This window comes from Hemibagrus wyckioides, linkage group LG10 (assembly GCF_019097595.1).
Source record: "Hemibagrus wyckioides isolate EC202008001 linkage group LG10, SWU_Hwy_1.0, whole genome shotgun sequence".
NCBI classification, from domain to species: domain Eukaryota; kingdom Metazoa; phylum Chordata; class Actinopteri; order Siluriformes; family Bagridae; genus Hemibagrus; species Hemibagrus wyckioides.
This window is the reverse complement of record NC_080719.1, coordinates 5,715,001-5,742,500: the sequence shown is the minus strand read 5'-3', so window position 1 is coordinate 5,742,500 and position 27,500 is coordinate 5,715,001. Positions and strand designations below refer to the sequence as shown.

At 39.0% G+C, this 27,500-nt stretch overlaps 1 protein-coding gene across 10 annotated transcripts in view; it reads right to left on the bottom strand.

Annotated features, from left to right (window-relative positions):
• The window catches only part of neo1a (neogenin 1a), a 147,206-nt gene extending 131,259 nt beyond the window's left edge, over positions 1-15,947 (bottom strand). For 5 of the 10 annotated variants that reach the window (XM_058400700.1, XM_058400692.1, XM_058400693.1 and 2 more), the window contains exon 1: positions 15,382-15,946. In XM_058400700.1, coding sequence (XP_058256683.1) covers positions 15,382-15,466 — 85 coding nt within the window. In that variant the 5' untranslated portion in view covers positions 15,467-15,946. Of the gene's footprint in view, positions 1-15,381 lie in introns of all 10 variants that reach the window. The other 5 variants (XM_058400695.1, XM_058400698.1, XM_058400699.1 and 2 more) reach the window with 2 other exon arrangements.
• Positions 15,948-27,500: the final 11,553 nt, after the last annotated feature.

Here is a 27,500-nt window from a genome sequence, read left to right as displayed (position 1 = left end):
TCCTCCAGGCCTCTCCCTTTCTAAGAAAAATGATATCTTTGCTTCCACCCAGAAAAAAAAAAAATCATAATATCATTTTCATTGAACAGGTTCTTTTCAAGCCACACTCGTATGCACTCGGTCGACCCTACGAAGCCGTGCGAAATGACGTATTCGCAAAACGTTTCTCGGCAGCTTTCAAGTATTTCCCTCGGGTGGAAATAAACCGCACATCTGATGACTAAAGCAATATCGTCTGCTTTTTCTTTCCGAGTCGATCCGTAATGATGTTATTTCTGTACACAGTTGGATTCAGGAGATGCAAGATGACATCCCTCTTTGGCACGCTCTTGATTATTTGTTCGTCAGTGCATAAATAAAGTGAATAAATACAATATTAATGACAGAAAAATAACGAGAGTAACGCTTTCCAAACATCCCGCTGCAATGTTTCAAGACTTTCATACATTACCCATACGTCACAGCGGAACTGCGAGCTGGGGTATTAATCCTAACGCCTGACACCAGGGCTGTTATGTCGCAGTTGGGAGCCACTGTTACAAGCCAATGATTAATAGTCAGAGAAATTAATCAAGATTCAGGTGGTTTAGAGGTCTTATAGCTTCTCAACGGCTATTTAAGAAAAAAAAATGTTGCATTCAATCTTTTAAAGGAGACTCAACGATGTCCAGTCCAAAGGTGAAATTCTTTATTAAAAAAATACCATTTTAACATTCCCTATAATGCATGATATCACAATATACACGTTAATACACGCTCACAAACATCCTACTGGCAAAACAGAAGGAGAAAAAAGGAAGCACAAACAAACCTTTATGGAATACTGAATAAATAAATTAATTAATAAATAAATAAATGAAAGAAAAATAATAAATCCATTTAAAAACTTTATAAAATAAAACAAAAACAAATAAAAAAAGAAATAAAAAAGCTAAATTATTATTAAATAAAAATACACCACTTAATAATAAATATTTATATAATTTTACATTTATGTGACAAAAAAAACCCCTCTAAAACCTGGGGAGAAAATAATGTTTCAAATCCAATAGCAGTATTTTATTGGCATAAAACTATCAATAAAATACAGCAATGGATTTTAAGCAAAAAAAATCTATTTAAATCTGAGTTTGAATATAAGCGAGCAAGGTTTGTAATTATTATTGATATTTTTTAAATAAGTTATATATTATAAAAATATAAAATAATAATCCATATAATATTTTTTGATGCATTGAGACGTTATTTAAAATGATGTCAATACTATGCAAATAACAGAAAAGGACACGCGTTATGGGAAAATAATCAGCAACAGGAGCAATTACTGTTACTAGCCAGAAGCTGATTACTTTCCTAAAAGCGCATGTCCTGAAGGGTTTTATTCCTCTTATTCCACAGCAGCTTCAAAAACGACACTGTATTAAAGCTAGAAATGACCTGTAAAGTAAAAATGACCTGCTGACCAATCCGGATCCATCATTCAACAAAGCTGTGGTATAAATCCTACTACCAAAGCTGTGGTATAAATCCCTACCATCCCTATGTTTCCCCCCAGTCACTCAAGATAACCTCTATAAAAAAAAATCCCCCCTAACCTCATGTCCCCATATTTCATTCCCAGAAACACTCCAATCTCTTTTTGCCTTAAACTCACATCAAATCACATTAAAGTGAAACACAACAATAACCTGGAATCCTGAGCACATCAGTGTCCAAGGTTAAGATAAGAACAGTCTAGACTACGGGTTCAGCAAAGGACCAATGCTTCCTTTCTGGCGCCAATGGACGCTCCAGACTCCCACAGATCTGTCTAAAAGGTTTAGATGTGGCCAACAGACGGGGAGCAAAACCACAGTCGTCCTGTTCCTCAGCCTTTACCACGTTCCGAAAACTCTGAACTGGATGTGCTTGCTAGCTAAATAAATAAATAAACAAACAAACAAACAAACAGACTAAGCAGTCAGTCGCATTTAAACCCCAAGATCGTCAACAACCACTAATTTACCAAAATATGTAAGCAATAAAGACTTCACTCAATTTATCCAGTGGAAAAATTCCACAACATGTGGAAGTGAAATGAACGACGTCAAACATTACCAAATCCACCATTTTCAGAAGTACGTACATGAAATGATTTCCAACAATGAACCTCATTTTTGTCAAAACTGCTGAGACTAATCATCTGAGCTGATGATTAGCGTTTTTCTGTCTTATATATTAAGCGTAGTGGAAAGTGAGATTGTAACCAGAGCTAGATGTGATCAAGCAATGAGGAGGGATGAAGAGATGCACAAACCTGAGGTAAAATTCCGTCAGATTAGCATCAATCAGATAGCGAACCATTTTCCACTCACCGCAGCTGCAGTTTGTTTGCTCCATAAACTCTACTTGTGCTGATATTTCAAGCAGTTGCTTCAATTTCTTTTTAATGAAACTTCTCGCAGAGAATGTGTGACTCTATATGGTTTTCATTCACAGCAAATTTGTTGTTGTAGCAGAAGTAAAAGTTACCTTGCAAAGGCTACTTCCAGCACCTGGAAGTGTGAAAAAGCCCTTTTTTATAGTACTGACTGCATGGTGCATTGAAAAAATTCCGAGGTATTAAAAGAAATAAAGAGATATTAACCCTATTCAGGAAGTTTACTGGTATCCGTTTTTTTTTTTTTATTTCCATTCGTCTTATAAGTCACTGTAACAGGCTATGGAAAGATTTTAGCATTCACACATCGCTAGTCCACACCCACAGCCTCCACAGCACTCATAACGTAATGGGGAAAGAGACACACAGTCTCAGCTAGGGTATGGAAATTTCTAGATTTGCATTAGGAAATGGACTAGTTGAATTGAAAAAGTGCCTCAGATTTCTTTAGTGCCTGCAAGAAGTCCATATTAAACACCTTTTTTTTTCTGCATAGATCTAGCATCCTTTGTAGTATCCTGAGACAGCAGGAGTCGTCTTTTTTCCCCCCTTCGCACATTACATGGCTGGCATGGCTCACGGTCTTCTGAGAAAATTATTACATGATAGTACGCACACCACTGCTGCCAGCCTTGATTGCACAGCATTGGAAACGCATCTATTGAGTTTGACAAGGAGAAAAGAGGGAGGGGAAAAAAAGAAGCATGGTGCCCCCTACACAGCAAGACTTGTGTCCAGAGGCGTTGTTTTCACAGCCTTTAACAAAGGGTGCAGATAAATCATCTTTCTGAGACGCCAAATATGACTGGCGCTTTGATACAATGGCACGGATTCATTTGGTTTTTGTCTAAAAAGGAGATGCACGAGCATGGCTGACGTGTCTGCTGAGAACCTGATGGGAACCGAGCGTAGATGTATTGGGGGAAGGGTGGAGAAGCAAACGTTTTGACAGCGCGGGATGGGGGGAAAGAAAGCACCATCAATTATTAATGGGCGTCAACTGCGAAGAGAGACGGATCTAATGTGCTCTGATGGTAGAACCGAGGCTTAATAGCAAAGTGCGATCGGATGGTCCGTCTTTACGCACGGTGGCCTTTTCGCTACTATGCCTCTTTGCACTGCAGACGTTTTTGCTATTCTTTTACTTTCACGTAATTGTTTTTGAAGCGATATGAGATTTGACTGCTACACCATATGGAAGGCAGGTACAAGAACAGCTTGTATTTTTTGCTGAGAATACAACTTCAAAGAACATATAGCGCCACGCTCAGTAATTTCATCACTCACGGTTATGGTAAATAGCTGGAAAATATAAGTTTGTTGGAAACCACAGACTTCCATAAACAAGTCTTCAGGTCCCGCTACGTGACAAAGTGTAGATGGACGATGGCGCCACCGTGGCCAGACCAATACAATCCAACACCGTTAGGTTTGGGCTGGGAGACACCAGATGATGAAGTGGTACTAAAACACAAGATGATATATGCTAAGCAAAGCAGAATGGAGAAACAGGTAAAATATAGACTGTGCCGGATCCTGCTCGAGACTTGATTCACGATGTAACAAATTGAATGCAAGCCCAGCAGGCAGCGGTTTAAGATGTGCCCCCTGGGACATCAAGGGCACATAAACGAACCTCAAATGATCCCCTGATTGGTCATGCTGCATCTTCCATCCCCCAGTCTCCTTCAAACATAACATGTCATTCGCAACAATACAACAAGCACTGATTGAAATTCTGCCCCACAGGACACACACTCTGATACGCCTTAGGGAAGTTCCCGGTCCCAAAAATCACTTAACCGCAATCACATTTACAGAGGTTACTCTAAAGTAATGCACGATCTGTGACGACGACAAAAAACGAACAGGGCTGCATTCAGAAAAGCGAATGCTCCATGCTTTCCATTTAAACCCCAAAAAGCAGAACCTTACTGTTTATTCCTGGTATTAAAAAAACCCTAGGCAAACCTGGAAATTTCATTAAGAAATGTTTATCTTGCATAATTCAATTGAGCGAGCTGATAAAATCCTCAACTTGAACGAGCCCAAGCGCTCATGAAAACTCTAATTCACTGTGCCTAATAGCCAGCATAAACTCTCTTACATTATTTGGTCCTGATATTATTCAGCTATTAAAAGCTATTCTTATACAGAAGTTAAATAAAATGGGTTATTCGGTTTCATAAAGCGAGGTCAAAAGAAACGCTTTCTTTTTCCAAGAAGTTATTAAAGGACATAATGCTGAAGGAAAAGAGAACTCCAGCTGCAGATGAAGCCAAATCAGACATAACTAGCTTAAGGTGAACCTACAACTCAGTAAAAATACAGGTTAATATTTATAAATGGTTTTCCCTAAAGGGCCAAACAAAAGCAAGAGAGACCGTGTGCTTCCTTTAAAACAATGATGAAACCTTGTCACTCTTCTTTTGCAGTAATTTGATCTGTAAGGGGGGAAAAAAGATCGACATCGACTCCGCTGTTCACTCAACAGGACTTTGTTATTTTAGTCTCGAGACAGTCGCCTCTTTGATAAATGTCAGGCGAAGTCAGTGTGCGGCTTCTGGCCGGCGAGTGTTCATTTCCTGCTGTTATTATCATTACCACTAAGCCCATTCATACTGGTTAAGAAAGAGTGAAGGGGAGCAGTATTTACACAGCGGCGAGAGGCAGAGGGCCGTGGCTCACTAATGGCTTCCTGCATTTCACACAATTGTCTTCCCTTTGGGAAATCTTATCAATATGAGCCACTGCAGTTCGGACTAAAAAGCAGAAAGAAAAAAAAAAGTCACCAACTTTTAATTAAATCCCATTGAAATGGGCCCTGCTTCCTTTCCCAGTACCGTTTCATGTAAAGCATAGAAGATTGAAAGTAATGAACCGAAACTGTAACCGAGCTTGAATATCTTCATCGCTAGATAAACTCCAGCATCTATATTTCAACAACAGGAGATATGGTGGATGCGAAGGAACTAATGGTGGTAAAAAAATTGCAGGCTCTTTGGAGTCCTGGAAGCTAGAGGTCAAGGCCAGATGGAGAGGACCGGAGTCTTTGTTTCATCTGAAAGAACTACTGAAGTCAGCATGGACTCACTTACTGTCAGTGTGTATCTCAGGCTTGAAGCCCTTGAACTCTGGCCCTTTTCGCTATCCAACCTGCTGCGAATCATCCAGGTGTAGGCTGATGTGGGTGACCCTCCTCAACCCTATCCACTGCTACCCATCTATTGTGCCCTTGGTTTGGAGCTAAATCCATTACATTTTCAACACAATAGAAAATTTACTGTTGACACCCTGAACACATCACATCACCTCAGGAGCGGTTTTATTCTTCACCAAAATGGGCTGGAATTAAACAGTGATGCTGTCAAGAGCTTGGATAGTCATTCTGTCCACATGAGTAAAGTAATGAGCGACTAATTATTTTAACCAACAACTATATATAAAAGACACAAAGTGCTGAAGGTTCTGAAGATATACATATCAGAAAAATGCTAAATCTTGGAGCAGCTACACATCAAACCAAATAATCAGTTAGTTATCTTTTCTGGCATTTGGAAGACTCCCTTATTCAGAGCGCCTTACAATTTTTCTCATTTTATACATCTAAACAATTAAGGGTTAAAGGGCCCAGCATTGGCGGCTTGGTAGTCCTGGGATTCGAACTTACAACCTCCTGATCAGTAGTCCAACACCTTCACCACTAAGATACCACATCCGGAATCAGATTAATGGCTCAATCAGATTGAAAAGCCTTCATACATACGCGTCAAATCAGTCGATTCGCATGAGCTCGATCGAAATGAAATTTTCATCAGACTGATCATCTGAAATGATCCAAGAAATAGGAAAAAACATCCATGTAAATGCTCGAATGATTATTTTCCCAGCCAGATTCAAAAATATTACGCAAGCGTGTGCAGCTCGGTGGCATGAATGCGATAACAGACGCTCTGCATTTGCATAGATGTTTTGTTCAGAACATGTCATGTACATGTAGATTAGTATTCGGATCAGATTGCAATGTTTGTGATCCACATAAAGAGTACTTTTGGAATTTGCAATCGGGTCGACCAAAATGGCCGCATGTAAACGTACCAACTGAGAACATATTGCAACAACGACTAAAAACATGCGCACATGCAAATCATTTTGTTTTGCTATTTAAATAAACCCTTTGACACCGCCATTTGTTAGCATTTAAAACTATTACAGCCAAGCCTAACCGAGAGAAAGAAGGGAAATAAAAAACAGTTGAGGAAAAAAATATATATTTATGAATAATTGTTATAAAAAAAGTTTATAGTTTTAATTAAAAATAAAATTAATTAAATTAATTAATTAAATAAATAAAAACAAAAAAGCAAATGAACAAAAAAAAATAAAAATAAAAATAATAAAATAAACCTACACACACAAAATTTAATATAATATAAATTATTTGGGCTGTAAAATCTGTACAACTGCCCAAAAAAAAAAAAAAAAAAAGATGGTAGACAATTCTCAAACTTTATCAGCAAAGCAGCATTTGTAGCAGGAGGGGAAAAAAGCCAGAGAAAGGGGGGGTATTATTTTATATCTCAGGGTTACAACCTTCCGATCTGCAGTTCCGAGGTTTACGCTGCCCTCCTTTTTGTGCCCTTTTCAATATGGGTTAACTCAAGAAGGATGGCAGTAAACGAAAAGTGAATGTGTGCGCGCGTTAAGACCTTGTACAAAAAAAAAAACTACCCTAAAGAAACAGGACAGAATATTTCATTTCCAAATTTTACACCATTTCCCCAATTCTTAAAACCCAAGCCAAGAGAAAATTCAAGCTTGAACAGAGAGATTAAATCCTACTTACTTATGAAAATTTTCAAACTCACTCCAAATAACGTTTCAGCAATCGAAGGAAAATAATAAGAACGGAACAAGTTCGCTCGGCGTAATTAAAAAGAATTCAGAGTAGGCTTCAGGTAGATAAACGCGTGTACTCGAGTCTCTTTCTGGTGAACTTGTTAAGCTTTTACACTCACAGCTGGCGTCCTGCCTTAACGACATTTCAGCTCATCAAAAAACATGTCTCCCTGAGGTCCTGGGACGTGTGTCCATGGTTCCAGTGCTGGAATGCCATGTCCACTCTGCAGGTGTTCATCCTGGCTTTGTCCCCTGCATCCTTAATTTTCCTGCTGTTTAAATCTAATCCATCACAGGTCAGGGGTCGAGGTTCTGGGGTCAGATGAGAGAGAGCATGGACAGCTGCTTTCCATCACGCCTTTGCTTATGCCCTTAAACCAAAGGAAACTCTTTGGATCTCATTGTGCATGCACAGCAGAAGTATGACCCCAGTCCACCACAGACACTACACCAGGCCCCCTTGATGATCCCATAAACACCACTGAATAATGACTTGGAACGCTTTGAACAGCCCCAGGGGTCATATATAATATGCGTTTATATACGTCGCCGAAAGACGTGCCACATAAATGAATAGAAATCACAGGGGGGAAAAAAAAATAAACAACCAAAAGAGCGCTTTGGCGAATTCCATTCTGATTTAATTTTACTCCGTAAACCTTTTACTGTTTGCATTTATCCCTAAGTAAGCACCGTGAGAGATGAGAAATTCCATTACATGACAGCTGCGCATTAAAGAGGCCGTAATGTGCAGTCCCCACACGCTCTCTGACTCCTATTAGCTCCATCAGGATCAGTGCTGAGGATCTCGCAGGCCTCCCAAACGCCTTTCTATCCACCTCAGCACTTTCAGGCTGCAGGTTCACCTTGGACGCGTTCACACGGCAGAACGAATCCGGCGCTGGTTTCAAGAGGAAGGACGTTATAGAACATGAGCAGACCACAGACCTGAAGATACTCTCAGAGAGGTTAATTAGCCAAGAGTATAGATGGGGGGGGGGGAAGGTGGAATTAAAAAGCAGTGCCAGCAGCCATTATTTCCTGTTGTTAAAATAACATCTGCCTCAACCAGCTTGCTGGATGCCCCCTAAGGGGGTCACCTACAGAAAGATACCTGGTGGTGTTTTTTTTTTTTTTTTAATTCATAAGCTATATAATAAAGTGTGAATTTTGGTCATTTTCACATTTCAACAGAAAGAATGAGCGAGTCCAGTAACTCCCAGGATCTCATTACAAATTCATAAAGCTCATTGCCCCTTGATTAACCTAAACCTGGCTGGCTCGACGTGTCCCGGAGGAAGCACGTGTTAGCTTTCAGCCTCCAGGGTTGTTAGTTGTTGTATGATGGGGAGAGCCAGCTGGTGGATGAGAATTAGCAGGTTACCAAATTGCGGGGGAATATCGAGGAAAAAAATAAACCACACACTTGGAATACAATCCACCTTCCGTTCTGCCATGTTAGAGACTGAGCTTCATCGTCTGTTGGTTAATTTAAATAAAATATGCTCTAGAACAAATCCAAAAGTTGCTGCGTTTGATATTTTAGTTAAAATCCCAATGTGCTACTTTGCCTCCTTGGATCCTATAAGTGAATAAGAGCAAAGTGTTTGCTTTTGGAGCCAGGCGGTACAGACGGCCCTTTCTGGACCTTTGAGATAAACCAGCTGCCAGCCTCAGCACAGCGGAGATCTTCACCACGTTTGGAGGTGCCAAGAGCCACAGGCTGAGTTCTGGCAAGCTGGCAGAGTGTTTCAATTCAACACACTCACAATTCTTCCTCTGTGATGGACCCTACACCCTACAGCACTTCAAGTGTGTGTGTGTGTTTTTTTTTTTCCACTGATCTAGAGGGTGGGCCCCTGCAGCGCCCGTCAAAAGCTTCCCAGTACTGTGACTGAATGGGTACACTTAAGTCATTTCCAGTGATCTTAGCTCTTGGATTTGTCGAGTCTTTATAGAGAACAGCTGCTTGTGCTACGTTAATGGCGCTGCTTTCTTCGTACGTCGCTTAAAAAGATAAGAATAAAACAGCATACGCTTGGGTTGCTTATCGCGATCCTTCCAAACAGGCTAATTTAATTCTTCTGAGCGCACCTCAGAATTCGGGATAAATGTGCGTGTGCTCCAGTTTTCCCCTGAAAGAGCAGACAGATATATGAAGACACAAAACCATAATCAGAAGTCAACAACTGGCTAATCCCATTAAAAAGTGTCACACCGACAAGCACCGTTCAGTGTAATGTGGTGGTTAATACGGCTTTGTGTTCCCTAACTAAAGACATAATGCCTTTCTTTTCCCTGTTATTATTTCTAAAGAAAATAAAATGATGCACATAATATCCTATAATTATACTGCTCCAGTCAATGGCGATATCTCTCACATCCCCATGTTAACAATGTTTTTTTTTATTAATTCAAGGCCTTGCTATAGCAGATACATTGCTCCAATTAAGCAATTACGCAACGGATTTAGTAATGCATTTCTGTTTATAAAGCTGCCGTTGTCTTGGTAACAAGTCAAGACCACATGCAACAGCTTCAAAGAACAGACAAATCCCAGATTATGCAAAAATGGTGAACATAAATCAGTAATCCATAAAAGAAGAACCAGCCAGAGGACAAAAAAAAAAAAAAAAAAAAAAAAAAAGACCGCCACGGTGTATTTTGTTTATATATAATTCAGTTCGCTTTTTTTGATTGACCATGATGTGTTTGGACTTGACTAGGAATCATTTCCTGTGTATGTGGTGTGACTATAATGTGAGAATCATAAATCGCAGTGTTTCCAAAGCTCTGGCTCCATCTAAGGAGAAGTCAATCTTCGAGGGTGAAGCATCAAAGCAAACAACTAAACAACGTCTCGGAAATTCAGAATCCGTAAAATGTAGGTCATTTCTTTTGACAAGTGCAACAAGCTGAGCACCCACGGGTTCGTCCCAAGATGAAATACAACTCGGAAAACAGGTCAGAAACTAAATCCAGTCCCTTTTTTCCGTGACTGATGATCTAGGAGAAGAGAAGAGGATGGAGAGAGAAAAGAACAATACTAATTAATCTGGCTGCGAGTTGCCAGGCCGGTGGAAAACCAAGCAAACTGGGTCAGTGTTAAATGGATTCAAATATTTCCTCCTCTAAACCGGACCTCGCAAACGGCTTTCATCAGAGCAGGGTTCGAGTTCACTTTTGTTCCGGGTTTGTGTACGGCAAAACAATTATCACCGGCTGATAAGAGCGTGTTCGGCTGACTAGAGTCTTAAAAACCGTAATGCTAATTCTTGGAGTGTATCCAAAAGGACAGATAAAAAACAAGATGCTCCGCTGAAGAGGATCTACAACGCCAGAAGGCATCTGGGAAATCAAATTAGGATGATTTACAGTTTGCCAGGTCCTTATTATTCACTTTAAAAAAAATGCATGAGATTGGGATATCTGCCAACAAAAAAAAAAGAAAAGAAAGAAAAGCTTGTGATGTTTTTATTTTTTTCCCCCCAGAGAATAATGATGTGTGAGAATCCTCCCAGTGCACTAGAGGGACACATGATATTTAACTGGTTTGCTGGGACTTTGATGAGCTTCCATCACGTCCATTTTTAACTTTAAGGAAAAATTTGCTCAGCACTGTTTCCTCATCTCCAGGGAAGCAAGGAAAATGACCTAAATGTAGTCAGGGCCAGGCTTCGCTCCAGCGAGCAGGACTTTTCACAGCTCACAAGCACTGTAATCCGTGCCAGCTGCTGAAAACTGGCAGTGAACATGGTGGTGGAAGTTCACCTACGGGAACAAGCCAGAGTGGAACAATTAACAGGTAGGGGGAACGTGATTGGTTGGAGGTTGTCGGGGATGGATGGAACAAAAAACGAGTGTTTGCTTTGAATTGTAAGCAACGACCATCAATTAAGCAGACGGAGTGTGTGCTTAACTCGTGCAAGTTGCTGAAAATGCAACATCTGATTGCCGTCTATTCATATTATAATTGCTGTTTACCGAGCTGCCAAAGTTGGAACTGAACTGAAACAGCTCTGACAACGTTCGCATTTTTGTTCCAATCTTTCCTTTTATTCATCCTCAGTCACCAATGCATCGTGGTCAGGGTTGCAGTAGATTGTGATCACCTTAAAAACACCAGAGATTGGATGGGTCACCAGTCCAATCAAAGACAACCACAAACACACACACACTGTCTTAAACGTGTCAAATTAGTCACCAATTCACCTCCAGGCATGTTCTTGGGAGGTGTCAGGAAACCAGAGAACCCACACAGACATGGTTCGAACATGTAGTACTCCACACACTCCGCGGTAACTCGATCTTGAAGCGGGGATCCTGAAGCGGTGAGATGGCAACCTCAATGTGCAACCCTTGCTTGTTCCAAACGCTCTCAAATTTTACAATCCACCCAGATACTTCTTAGTACAACTCGCCAACCATGTGATCTCAACCATCTTAGCTATTTTTGCTGCGCAATAAAAGAGGAAGCCTGATCTTGGAAATGGGTAGACTCTGACTTGAGCTAAATTTAGGACCATTCAAGGAATATGGAAGGGCATCTCACTCAAGCAGATCTTCTAGCAAGATACCATAAGCAAACCAAATACAAAATACGCAGATGACCTCTGTTTATACCAAGGACCTCAGCAATCCCTTAATAATGCAGAAGCTGAGGACTTAGGAGTCTGCTCTTGCATCTGAAAGATTGTGAGCTTGTTCTAAACACCAGAGATCCACAACTAGACCCTTGAGGAACGCCCCTAATGCTGAAATTCTTAGCTGTACGCTTTAGATAAATCGCTCTAGCCAAAGGAATACATGTAATACAGCTCTAGACAAGTTTTTTCTGCTTATCCATTAAAGCTTCCTTGCACAAGTCTCTCGATATTTAGACTTACCATGTTGCGAGTCTCTGTGCCAACTCCATCCCCCTCCCCCTTCCTCCAAAACCCAGAGACTGACAGCTCTAAGGGATAGAGAGCTGTAGCTGACCAGCACGTATCTCTTTTTCCACGAGAATGAGACATGGCTTCTTGCCAGCGAGTCCTATCGTCCATGGCGACAAAAATCTCACACCGTCAATCACGGCTCATTTAAAATTCTTTTTTCAAGATCTCATTTGCACATTAGGCAATTAGCCAAGAGCCTATTGTCCATCTAAATTAATAAAGCAAACCAAAGGCTGGCTCTCTCACCCGGGGGGGGGGGGGGGGGGTGTTATTGTCGTGTGTCCTGCCTCCAGGATTCACATGCTGACAATACGGAATTTATTATGTAGATCTTTATCATTTTTGTTTTTTCTTCTGACATACACTCGGATCAGTTATGATGAGTTACAATAAGAGGCGTAACGCAGCGTAGAGGTCCTATACTGACTCCGTTCAACAAACAAGCTGAGGCAATACCAAGACAGGGAAAAAAAATAATGTATCCAGCACCGAAAGCTCAGACAAGCTGAACATCTTCTCAGCTGACAGAAACAAGCTCACAGGGACACGACAGAGGCATAGCAAACGCTCATCCTTCACTGCAGCCAGGCCTGAAGAAATGCTCTATTCAATGATTTCATTGACTGAAAGTCATATTTAATTATATATTACAAAGCAGACATTTACAGAGCTATAAAAGAAACACCCAGCAATTTCAAATATCACAGACACATTTATATACAGCACGAAGCAGACATATAAATTATATCATGTGCTATGTATTACGACTGAGAGTGCATCTGCCATATATTGAAATCCCATTCGAAAGAGCTCATTTACATTTTGTAGCCTGCCGCATAATCAGTATCGCCGACGGCAAATATCACAACACTAATATCAAGTGATATATCGTGCAGGCGTAACTAAAATATTACATCACTGACGGATGACACCGAAACGGGCCTCCAGTACAGGCTGAGGAGGCGCCAACTGGTGGACTGGACTGTAGTCTAAATACAGGCTCAGGAAAAGGATTTCACTGGACAGAACCAGGTACTTAGGAAAAGAAAATCCCTCAGCAGGGCTAGCATACATCAAATAATCTTAAACACGTAGAACCTAGACTTAGGTTCTAGGTTTTTAAACCTAGGTTCTATTTCTAAACATGTCTCCTCGGTTGCAATGTATAATCTCAGGCATTTATGTAAAAAATTAACTGAAGCAAGTTCGTTGGACTGGAGTTTGGCTCAAAAGCTAGAAATATTCATTAAAGAAGGAAAGCGTCACAAATTTTCCAGAGATTTTCTTCTCTCTTTACTCTCTCCGAAGTTGAAAAACAGAATGGTCAAATAGAACTACGTGTTTCTTTGTCGATTTTTTTGCTTTGAACCTGTAGTGGAAAATGGGAATTTGAGTCATTACGGCTAACAAACATAACCGCTCCGTCTCACCTTACTTATAGCCAGGGACTAATGAAATGGTTACGCACTCGAAGGTAATTGCAGACGTCATCCAGTCGTGTTAGTCACTTACGCTTTTTATTTAAGAAAGACATTTTATACACCTGGACCAGGTGTTAGCGGTATTAGCTAGTATCTCTTGGCTTAAGTTTTAAAAAAAAAAAAAAAAAAAAAAAATTCATGTAGTTAAGACAATGCAAAGAAAAAATAAACATAAAATCTCAGCATGAACTCAATAAAACAGGACGCAAATCGAATTTGTAATAGATTTAAAAGGAGCCAGTTATGAAAGACCTCCAAGACCTTCAAGGCCATATTTCTGCTCAAAAACCTAACAAAAAAAAGGTAGCAGAGTCCAACTTGGTCAACTACATGCAACGTAACCCTTTAAAAACACTGCTTATGGTTCACATTAGACCTCAAAGGCATGTTTTAAATAAACAGATATTTGCAGACGGGCACCCAACAGTTAGTAATTTGAAACTCGCTGCTCACACACAGATCCTTGGCCAATTCTCTGGAACCAATCAAAACTCCCAAAGGGACTCCCCGTTCCCCCTTAATCTCCCGCTTTTATTACTTCCCAGACACAGTCTACCCGTTCCACCCAGCCCCCCATCCGTCTCTTTTGTACTGATCTGCTGCAAAGCCCTGGATTTCTTTTAACCACGGCACGGCGCTTCGAGTGCAGGACAGCAGCTTTCATCAGCTCCCAAACACAAAACGTCCCTGGACTGGATTCGGGCCTCGTCTATCAGCTTCACACAAGGCATTTTCAGATTATTCATCTTCTGCCAGGACTTAGCAACCAGACGTGATAGCAGAATGCAACAGCGGAGAAACAAACTGCTGCGTGGTTTAGTTTTTTACCCTCCCATCATGTGATTCAACAAAATTAGAGGTAAAAGGGTTTCCGTGCTCAGGCATTAATCAGATATTGCAGGAAAAACTCCGAGCCACAGATATCCTCAGGCTGAACATGTGTCCTGTGTTTATCAAGGAGAGTTTTGTCATTCATAAGTGATCATCTCGAGCAAATAAATAGAAATAGAGACACACAAATATCCTCATGATTCACTCTTTAAACAAGCCAGTGAAATATGCACGTGCTTATATGCTTCATGCCTACACCAGTCCACCAGTGTGCTTTTTATAAAGGAAGAACATTAACATTGTTATACAATGTGGCGTGATATTAACAACGTTACTTTATTTAATAACATTTCATATGTTCTTTCCTCTATAAAGCAACACTGGGCTCTCTAGTAATGTCACAGACAAGACATACAACGTGATAAACTCTCACTAGATACTATAATGGATATTATCTCCAAGCTTGAACTAGAATTTAGCATGAGTGAATTAGGTGTGCATAAAAAAAATTTTTTTGGTGCAAAACATCACAGATGGAAATAACAAAATGCACCTTGGTAGTCAATGAAAAATAAATAAATATTTTTTTTAAAAATGCATATTGCAACTTTAACACTGGACACTGAGCACTGACCACTACTAGATGTTTAAAGGCTACCAGCTGACTGCAGCTGAATTAAAATCGCAGCAGTGTTCAGATCTTAGTCACATTCCAGGACCCCCTTTTTTTGCATTTATAAAGTGCACCGCTTTTCAAATAATGATATTTTGTTGTTGTTGTTGTTGTTAAAAAGCACATTTTCCAAGCACTTACCTTTCTGAGCGCGTGCAGGCGCGAGCGAGCACGCAGAGGTGAGGCAGAGGAGAGAGAGGAGCACGCGCGCTCCCCGCTCCGCCATCACTTTCAGCTCAAACAAAAATGTTTGTTTGGTTTCCAACCCAAAAACAGCAAGAATAATAATAATAATAATAAAGCCACTCGGAGTCCGTGTTGAAATCCGGCCCCGACCCTTCTCCTCCCCTTCACACTTTCCCGATCAAACAGTTCACCCACAGCGCCTCCGAAACCATCCGCGAGCCGGTCACTTCGGAAAAGTCGCCCCGAGAAACATGGAGCTGGTGACCGGATCGAAAACTTGGCCAGGCGGAAAAAAATCACATCAATCCATACCGGCGGCGGTCCGGTTCAGTGCACAGAAGTGCGGGGACGAAACAGGAAGCTCAGAGATATCACGAAGTACAGGATCCGACAAGAAAGACGATCGGAAAGTGTGTGTTTGTGTGTGTTTTTTTTGCCCCGAGAGCAATCTGAGCAAAATGCCCCGGCTGGGTAGAGCGCAACAGCGGCGTGGAAAGGGAAGAATTCAGCTCGGAATCCCGGAAAACATGAACTGGAGTTTTATACCCGGAACATGGATTCACACGGAGAGCTGTAAACTGCGGAAAGAGCACCGCCTCTATTACCAACTAGAGCTGTGTCCCAAATGACGTGTTTACGCACTGCGCACTTCACTGGGTTTGGGCATGTAGTTTACACAACGACAATAAAGTTCAATCTAATCTAATCTAATCTATACGGTGGCCGAGAAGTGCAAATTTTGTTTTTGGATTTGTTATTGTGTTTTCCTGATTTGTTTTTTTTGTTTGTTTTCTGATTTGTTATTGTGTTTTGGAATTGTTTTTTTTTATTTTGTTTGTTATCTGATTTGTTATTGTGTTTCTGGATTTTTTTGTTTTTGTTTTCTAATTTGTTTTTTTCTTTTCTGTTTTTTGTTTTGTTTTGTTTTCTGATTTGTTATTGTGTTTCTGGATTAGTTATTTTTGTTTTCTGTTTTGTTATTGTGTTTCTGATTTTTTATTGTGTTTCTGGATTAGTTATTTTTGTTTTCTGTTTTGTTATTGTGTTTCTGGATTAGTTATTTTTGTTTTCTGTTTTGTTATTGTGTTTCTGGATTAGTTATTTTTGTTTTCTGTTTTGTTATTGTGTTTCTGATTTTTTATTGTGTTTCTGGATTAGTTATTTTTGTTTTCTGTTTTGTTATTGTGTTTCTGATTTTTTATTGTGTTTCTGGATTAGTTATTTTTGTTTTCTGATTTGTTATTGTGTTTCTGGATTAGTTATTTTTGTTTTCTGTTTTGTTATTGTGTTTCTGGATTAGTTATTTTTGTTTTTTGTTTTGTTTTGTTTTCTGATTTGTTATTGTGTTTCTGGATTAGTTATTTTTGTTTTCTGTTTTGTTATTGTGTTTCTGGATTAGTTATTTTTGTTTTCTGTTTTGTTATTGTGTTTCTGGATTAGTTATTTTTGTTTTCTGTTTTGTTATTGTGTTTCTGGATTAGTTATTTTTGTTTTTTGTTTTGTTTTGTTTTCTGATTTGTTATTGTGTTTCTGGATTAGTTATTTTTGTTTTCTGTTTTGTTATTGTGTTTCTGGATTAGTTATTTTTGTTTTCTGTTTTGTTATTGTGTTTCTGGATTAGTTATTTTTGTTTTCTGTTTTGTTATTGTGTTTCTGGATTTTTTTGTTTTTGTTTTCTGATTTGTTGTTTTCTTTTCTGTTTTTTTGTTTTGTTTTCTGATTTTTTTTGTTTTGTTTTCTGATTTTTTTTGCTTTGTTTTCTGAATTTTCTTTGTTTTGTTTGTTTTCTGATTTTTTTGTTTTGTTTTCTGATTAGTTTTTTTGTTTTCTGATTAGTTTTTTTTCTGGATTTGTTATTTTGTTTTGCACTTCTTGGCCACTGTAAATTTAATCTAATTTAATCTAATCTAATTTAATCTAATGTATATAATAATATATAATTTTAGAAAGGTAGTATTATCCCAAATCACATACTTATGCACCATTGTAGTTCTACAGTACACTTCCAGAACCCAGAGGATGCATTTATTCAACTGAAAAAAAAAAGTGAAATGTTGGACACTCCATCACTCACACCTTAGTAGAAGGGGGCGGAGCTACCAGGCACTAATGCTGGTTGAAAAAAATTCAAGATGTCCAACAACATTTTAATTTAAAGTACATCTTTTAACTTATTCCATTTCCAATTGTGTGATTTATTTTTCCGACATGTTAAAATTTACCGTATCCAAAAGCTAAAGCTAGTGCTGTCATGTTACAAGCCTCTGATGTCATTTGCCATGAACTGGGAAACGGCTTATGCTTACAGTTAGTTAAAAAACATTAGTGTTCCATTTGAGAAGATATTACCCTTCTAAAATACATACACTAGACATAGTGCATAGTGTAAGTGCATCATGTGTAGTATGTCATTTAGGACACAGCTTGAAGGTGTGAGCGGCCATGTTGATTTATGTCACTCCATCAACAGGGAAGTTGATGCATTTCAAGTTAAGTGGGGCATTTTGTGTGTTTTTTCCTGGTTGTAGGTGGAGTTAAAATGTTGCATGACATACAGGATAAGGTTTAGGATTAGGAATCCAGACAGATAGACAGACAGACTGACAGACAGACATGAAGCAGGCTCTGGAGCATGATACTCTGCCACAGCAACATGCCAATAATTTAAAAGTTTCATTTATTAATGATAGATTGCTCAGATTGCCCAGAGTAAAGCTCTGGGCAATGTTCTGCTGGGAACCCTTGGGTCCTGGCATTGATGTGGATGTTCCTCTGACACGTATCACCTGCCTAAACATTACTGCAGACCAGATACACCTCTTCATGGTACTGGTATTCCCTAATGGCTGTGACCTCTTTCAGCAAGATATTGCACCCTGCCACACTGTAAAAATGGTACAGGAATGGTTTAAAGAATGTGACAAAGAGCTCAAGGTGTTGCCTTGGCCTCTGAATTCCCCAGATCTCACTCTAATCGAGCATCTGTTGGATGTGCTGGACAAATCCATCCGATCCATAGCAGCCCCACATCGCAACTTACAGGAATTAAAGCATCAGGTCTTGGTGCCAGATACCACAAACAACTTGTTTCTTGTTTTGGCTGCACAAAGAAGACCTACACTCCCACTCTAGTCATAAACTGTTCAACCTCCTTCCATCCAGGAAGAGATACAAGACCATTCACAGTTTTCAGAGACAGTTTTTTCCCCACAACCATAAATCTAGGAATCGTCATAAAAAGTATGCCAAGCAGTTGTCACTAAAAGTATGTTAAATGGAGTAAGATATGGCAGTTTCTTGTTAATGTCTGATATCTGACTATACTGTTCACTCAGCTAAAAATGTGCACCAGGCACTGACTATTGGCCATAGAAACAATGCCTGAAGCTAAATTTATGCTGCAGGTTGGTACTACTGCCAAGTAACTAGGGGTTAAATTGGGTGAGGGACTGAGCTGCTCCAACCACTGATTTATGGGAATAAGTAACAAAAGGAAAGCCAAGCTCTGGTAGCATAAAGTCGATGAAAATGTAAATCACAACATAATGATGATGATAATAATGATGTAATACAATTTCACATTGCTGAAATGCCCAAGATAGAAGGCATCCCATGACAGCTAATAAATATTCTTTTAGTATGATTCATTTTACATGCATCTGTTTTGGGATTTTAATGTCAGCAGGAATATTTATTAACCAGTCGAGTTCAAGTTTCAGGGTTATTTGTCATGTGCAAAAAATATCAGTGTTGAATTGTATACTGAAAGTGCTTGTTGTGAGGCTCAGGTACTCTGCAGCTGTGCAATAAAAAACTATAAATTATACAGCAGGAGGTAGAAGATAAAGAGGAGGGGAAGGAAAAGAGGGGGATAGATAGATAGATAGATAGATAGATAGATAGATAGATAGATAGATAGATAGATAGATAGATAGATAGATAGATAGATAGATAAAGAAAGATACATATACATACAGATACAGTCTATACATTATGCCATTCATACACACACACACACACACACACACACACACTTGTTTATCATGTTTTCATGTGCACAAAATTGTATATACAATTCTAAACCCTTCTGATCCCCAAGGAAAAAATGTCAACAAATTTTTTTGTTTTGTGTGATTTCCTACCTATTTTGGGGTTTTAAAAATAAAATTAAATTAAATTAAATTAAATTAATATTAATTTACTATTTTAAATTTTATTTATAATTTAATTTTTATTTTTAATTTTAAAGCATGTCCACTGTATACTATGTTAGTTTGAAAAGTCATCCAAAAAATGATGGCTGTAAATTGATATTAATGGAAAAAAAATTATTTATACAGAGAGAGAGAGAGAGAACATATATATATATATTAATAGCAAAATATATTAAAATGTGTTTTAGTGTAGATTCAAATTGTGACCACTATAATACATGCATTCACAGAGCAAAAGGAAGTAAAATAAATAATAGCTGTGTGCAGTTGTTGTGTCTGAGCAGCATTCTAGAGATGTATATATGGACAAATCCATCTGGTCCAGAGAGAGAGAGAGAGAGAGAGAGAGAGAGAGAGAGAGAATGATCAATATAACAATATATTGTACAGAGACAGGACTTAGTGACAGTAAAGTGGTAATAGTGCCATTGGATATATTGCAATGTGCCCAAAAGTGACAGAAACATGTGAAGAGAATGACCATCAGTGTCCTTGAGCTGTCACGGAGGTGACCAATTTATGGGAGGTACTGGAGACATGAGTGAAAGAGTGGAAGAAGGAGTAATGACTGGATTAGAGTACATTCAGTATCCTAGTAGCCTGCGGGTACAAACTGGTCTTCAACCTTCTGGTGATTAATTGCTGTGGTGCAGTCTGCTTGGTGTCAGTCTGGTAAACAGTCTGTGTGCTGGGTGATTGTGGTCCTCAGACATCACTATACAGTAAATACACTCAAAAAACTGTAGACACCTGATCATCCCACCTTTATGTATTTGCTGAATGTCACATTTCAGACTTATTTCTGTTATAATAAGCTGCACTCTTCTCTTCTGGGAAGGTTTAATCACTAGATGTTGGAGCGAGGCTGTGTGGATTTGTGTTCATTCAGCTTCAAGAGCATTGGTGAGATCAGACACCGATGTTGTGAGAGTAAGGAGTCTCCCATTCCAATTCATCCCAAAGGTGTTCAGTGGGGTTGAGTCAGAGTCAGGGATCAGTGCAGGACACTTGAGTTCTTCAATTCCAACCTTAACCTCCACACCATGTCATCATGAAGCACAGGAACATTTGTCATGCTGGAGCAGGGTTTGAGTCTCTTAGTTCCACTGAAGGAAAACTGTAAATCTACACCATGCAAAGACATTCTAGACTAAACCGTGTGATTTTAACTTTATGGCAAAAGTTTAGAGACGAACCACATATGAGTGTCATGGTCAGGTGTCCACAAGGACATCAGAACTAAGGCACCAACACTGAAACAACATTGTATACAATAGCTAACATAGTAACACACACACACACACACATGTCTGATCTGGGATGCTTTTGTTTTCGTGTTCAATTGTGTGCACAAAAGCTGCAGCAAAATCAACTCTGCTAATTAAACATTGCTAGCTAACTTTAACTCCATAATTCAGATTCTTCCCATTCACACACACACACACACACACAAAGGCTATATTCCTAGACACAAGATGAACATTACCACAGCCTCAAACCAAACCTCAATAAACGAAGGAGAGAAATTAGCAACGATTACTAGCTAATTGTTCTAGTCATCAAATGAGCCATAATATTACAGATTACAGATACTGTGTTATAGTACAGTTTTTCCCAGCTGTGGTCCTGATATACACTATAAACAGGCCATTTTACAGTGTTTCTGTGTTCTAGCACACTTCATTCATCTCGTTAGCAAATTAAAAAGCCTTTCCTGAGGTAAAATGGGTGTACTGGGAGGAAGATAAACACTGTAATGTTTAGGGGAGCAGAGTGGAGTAGAAATCAGTGTGTTAGCACACAGTGGTGTTCTTCATTGATTCGCGTCTCATTCACTGATTACAGCTACGCCGCATTAAGAATAAACAGCAGGCTGTTGATAAAATGCAGTTGTTTTTTAATGTCATTAGCCTACTTACAAGTGCTGTTTGATTTGCTGGGTTTTCTGTGTGTTTTAATTTAGATTATTCTTAGTTTTCATGGTTAGACAGAAATGTTTTATTTTATTTTTTTTATTTAAAATCTATATCAACATGTCCTCACTTATGTGAAATACACTATACTGCCAAATGTTTTGGGACACCCCTCTAAATCGTTGAATTCAGGTGTTGTTTTTTAGGGGTTGGGCTCAGCACCTTAGATCCAGTGAAACTTGACTGGCCTGCATAGAGTCCTGACCTCAACCCGATGAATTAGAATGAATTAGAACAAAACTGGGACGTCTGCCTTTACATGCACATGAATGTAATATGGAGTTGCCCCGCCCTTTGCAGCTATAACAGCTTCAACTCTTCTAGGAAGGTTTTCCACAAGGTTTAGGAGTGTGTTTATGGGAATTTTTGACCATTCCTCTAGAAGTACATTTGTGGGGTCAGGCACTGATGTTGGACGAGAAGGTCTGGCTTGCAGTCTCCGCTCTAATTCATCCCAAAGGTGTTGTATCTCACTCTAAACTCTTCTAAACTCACTCATCCATGTCTTTATGGACCTTGCTTTGCGCACTGGTGTGCAGTCATGTTGGAACAGGAAGGGGTCATCCCCAAACTGTTCCCACAAAGTTGGGAGTATGAAAATGTCCAAAATGTCTTGGTATGAAGCTGAAGCATTAAGAGTTCCACCACAACACCACCTGATTACAATGATTTGGATACAGTGTATGAATTGTTAGATTAGTCACCATTTAAGAGCGCCATCTGCTGGTAAAATACAGCTTTTAGTTTATCTTCATGTTGTTGTTTATTTGTTATCATACAAAATTTAAATCGTAGATATAGAAGTTTTCTTTATATGGTAAACCCTTATGTGAGGTGTGTCACATAATTTGGGAAAGTTTCCCAGTAGTTTCCACACTTACCTAAAAAGATTAAAAGAAAAGAATATGTGTGATTATGCTTAGCAATTCTGGTGCTAATATGCTGATTGTTGCTGTATTTTTACAGCTAGCACTGCTACAATGGTGATGTATGGCTAGCATGATCATATGTTTTACTATTATGAGGAGCCACTGAATGAGGAGGAGTTTCATCCTGCAGGCCATTCGAACCCTCAACCAGGTCGAAACCTAGAGCCTGGACTTGCCTCACATCTACTACCTCAACTGGACATTTTGCACAGCAAAACAGTGCACACTTTATTCATATCACCATATTCATCATCTCTTCAGGTAGAGATGAATCTCTAAATCCTCACGGCACCTTTATCAGCAGGTAGTCAGTGTGGTTAATAGAGAGAAATAAAGAAATAAAAAAACAAAAAATAAGTCAAGTAAGAATTTCATTGCAAAGTACTGTAAACACTGGACATGAGTAAAGAACACATCTTAATTGTAAAGATTAATATACACGTTGTTTAGGATGGGATTTTTCCTTTAGAAGGTCTCTTTTTAAGGCAACTAAAGCAACCTAAAGGGATGTCATCTCACAGTATTATAGCCAAAAATGGTCATGCATGACCAAGCAACAGCCTTCAGATTCAGGCATCTGAGTCAACATTGCTGGATTAGACGTCGAGCTGATTCTTTTATCAGTGAGTGAAGCTGAATCCCTGAAAAACTGGAGGATAACCAAGGTTTTTTTTCCCTCCTCAGTGATGCCAGCACACTGTTTGATGAGTGGAAGATCATTTAACATGAAAAAATAAAAAGGATATTAACGTGGCTCAAACACTAAATTAGGAATGTATAGCTTATTATTCCCATTTTGATTCCATTCCTTATAGCTTATAAATCCCATTTGATCCAGGAGCCTGATATTATTCTAGTTATATTTATTTATCATTAAATGAATCATCATTAAAGCAAAGTCTACAGTGAAACTAATAAGAAAGCAAAGAGGAAGTCTTGAAAGGACCTTGGGTTAACCTTGGGTCAATCTATGTATCTGTGTTGATGTAGAAATAACCGAGTTTACATTTGCGTCCCAGAGCCTATTAAAGCGATAGGATCTGTCTATTGTTTGGCTGCCGGATGATAACCAGACGATAAACACACAAGCCCTTTACCCTTTAAATGCTTTACCTTTAAATACCACAGATGGTGTGCAGCTATGCAAGATAATCACAACATTCCACAACATCTAAAAAATATTTCTTTATTATGATTCATTTTATGCGCATCTTTTGGGATTTTAGTGTCTGTGGTGTGATGAAGAATAATTCTAAGTTTTAATCAGAAGTCCTGAATGTCTACTTTTATATGAGCTTCACAAGAAAACAACATTCCTCTTATACCACAGCAATTTTCCAACAGCTCACAATTTTTCTTAATTAAAGAACTACACATGATTTTTTTTAAAAACTGTTTATAGTTATGTTTAATGTTGTGGACCATCCCTAAAACAAGTTTCTGTTATCACTTACGTTATAGCAGCTGTGAACAGTCGTTCCTTCAGTTATTAAGACAAAAAAATTCAGCTCATCATATTATCCTCTTATGATCGATGTCAACAGTTACTATAGAAACGTAATGTTTCTATAGTAACAGTTAAGTAAACCTAAGATTTAAATCACAAGCTGCTGTTTTGGCCAATCAGAAATCAAGAATTCAACAGCACTGTACATTTATGGCCTTTGGCAGACACCCTTATCCAGAGCGAATTAGATTTTTATCTCATTTTATACTGAGAAATTAAGGGTTAAGGGCCTTGTTCAAGGGCCCAGAGGTGGACCTGGGATTTTGAAGTCATAACTTTCCAATCAGTGGTCCAATGCCTTAACCACTAAGAAAGTACATTACATTTACATTATTTGGCAGGTGCCCTTAAATTGGAGCGACTTTTTTCATTTTATTTGCTATACAACTATGCAATTGAGGGTTAAGGGCCTTGTTCAGGGGCCCAGCAGTGGCAGCTTGGTGGGCTTAGTGTTCAAACTAAAAGATTATTAGAGATTAAAAGAGAGTAACTAACTATCGGCACCAAGCAGGAGACTGGCATTGCTTTATGCTTGAGACAAATGAAGGAAAAGACAAATCAGCTCCGCTGAGACGAGAGGCTTTTCAGCGGTGAAACAGGTGGTCATTATGTAGCCAGAAGCACTAAGCACCATTCCAGCATGTTCTCTCTCCGTAAAGCAGACACGGATCCCAGAACACGACTTGCATTCTGGACAAAGAGTCTTTCATGAACATGCGAACAAGGAGGCCTCACTCAGCGCCCGGCTTCTGCAAACTGAGACGCTGACGTGACGGAGACCCGAATACTGTGTCACGTACTCATCTGAGAAAGTCCACAATAACCTAGCAGTGTTACTTTTATTATTTTTCTCACTAGCGCTCGACGGATTAAAGCATTTGGCTGCCAAAGCAGGGAGGATTATAGGGATGATTACTGCTTTAGAAAACACAGGCGGAATTAATCTGATCACGGTAAAGCGCCAAAACCCTATTAATTTCGGCAAGATTATCTGGTCATGGATGAGGACATCATATGTCACCCGCACAATAATGTGTGTTTAACAGCCAGTGTCCTCGCGTTAAAGACGTCTCCTTCTTTAATCGTACATCGCTGGGACATATGTGTGTGACTGCTTCTATCTGGTGTCTTTCGTCTGCTTCCTCACGTAGCGAAGAGATCCGTCTCCTTGGATGTCCTTGCTTCTGTCTCCATCTGTAATAAACATATGCCACTCACCCTCTAGGATACATAATGACACATAAGCACATTTTTAGTGCCACAACATCAGCAGTTTTTCTAACTTGCGGTTTTTTTGAAAAGCAGCATGCAATGCACAAACTGCACATAAAATAAATAAATAAAATGCATTTTATTTCTTTATGTTAGGCACATGCTCTATAACTGGTGACAAACAGAACGGTGTACACACATTGGACAGACTGGACACACACTGACACACACTGCCAATTTCATGGCCCTGTCCAATCCACCAACCAGCAGGATTTTAGGAGGTGGGAAGCAACCGGAGAATTGACAGGAAACCTGTACGGACACCATACAGTGAACCCTGAAGCCGTGAAGCAGCGACGCTACTCATTCCAACACCATTCCCTTCACTTCTGTCTGTCCTGCAATCAGATTCAAATTGAGTAGCAATGTTTTGACCTTTACGTTAACATTGAGGCTTTCAGTGACGTGCAACACTGCATCGGTAGAAAAGATCGATTGAATCTGATTCATATCCTGACAGATTGATGCTGGTCTGTTCAGGTGCGAGAGCGAGAGTGAACTCATCAGTAGCAAGATGAATCATTTCCAATCTGAATTATTAAAAAAGAAGTTCAGGAATTGATGGAACATGATGACAAAAGAACATGATGTTAGGAAAAATAAAGACGTGACATTGCATCTGAACCTTTTTTGATGAAGGAATTGCTCTTTTCATGGAGTCTCCCACATTATTTATTTAACTCTTTCTACCAGAGGCCAAAAATTTTAATTTTGCTCCTGTTTCTTTGTGTCCATGAATGTCTTTGTCATGTCTCACTCCACAGTGGTGGTTAATATGAAGCTCAAATGAAAGTAGACACTCAAAGCTTTAAGAATTTATAGCGTTTCATAAGTATTTCGGTTTTTCCCTTGCCTACTAGAGGCAATATATTCGTAGAAAAGTTCACAAATGTTTATATCTTCAGGGTAAATGATGATATCAAACCTATTTCATGAACTCCGATGTTGGTCTAATTTATGAGTTGCTCAGGAGCTCCTGGTTACACAACTCCTACTGACTGTATACGATTGTAGAAAGGACATCATTCATATTGACACTGTACAGTGTTTATAATGATTTACAATCACACTCTCTGACGTCACCCAAATCACGATGGGTTGAGTCTGGATCCTCGCAAGGTTTCTTCCTCTTACCATCTAAGGGAGTTTTTCCTCGCTACACTCGCCTCAGGCTTGCTTACTAGGGATAAATACAAATAAATTGAAAAATATAAGAAAAGACTGGTGCATGAATGAAGTATTTGTTTAGTTTATAGCTGCAAGAACCCAAGTAATAACGGTTCTGCAGAAAATTCCATGACAGTAAACTAAAAAAAAAAAAAAAATTATAACGTGCTATTGTTTAATAACTTACAAATTATAATTCTTGGCAGATTTTTGTGGTATTAGAGACGTAACGCACTTCGGGACACTGCTATGACTGAAAAAGTCATTTTGTAACTCTAACTAAAACTAACCCATGTTGTTTAAAGACAAAAAATAAAATTAAATATAAGTCTTGAACTTTTTGTTCTAGATTTCTTATATCTTGTAACGCTGCTTTGAGACAATGTCCATTGTTAAAAGTGCCATACAAATAATATTGAATTAAATTGAATGAAAAATTCTGTCCTCTGAGATGCCGCAAATCTGAAGGCGTAAACTTCAACTACTAAAATTCTGTGTACAGTTATCCAACAGAGGGAAAAACCACACGTCTTATACTGAAAGCCAACAGAGTCCTGACTCATTCGATATCAGACTCACAGCCAGAAAGTCATTCGTTTCTTTATACTGATTGAAAACGTCCCATAAGTCTGTTTCCATTCTCTCAGCAGAACCGAACGTCAGTGTACTGGTAAAAAGACAGCTTCAAATTCCTGACTGAAGCCAAAACAGAAATGTAGAAACTCTATTATTTAAGTATGAAAGCACAACTACAAAATAAAATTTAGGTGAGCAAGCAGCAGCTTTAGTCCTACTCTCCCAAGTTAGCTTGCATGCTAATTACCCTGCTAATACAAACTAGCAGAATGCTAAAACTAGCCATCACAATACAAACTGCTGTAAGTGTCCATAGCAGCAGATCTGTAGATTACAGGGATGGGTTATAGCTGTCATTCTCATTGTTACAGCTGTTAAAGTATAGATTTATTAGGACTTTGGATCGACTCCTTGAAGAGGTCTGACACTAAAAAAA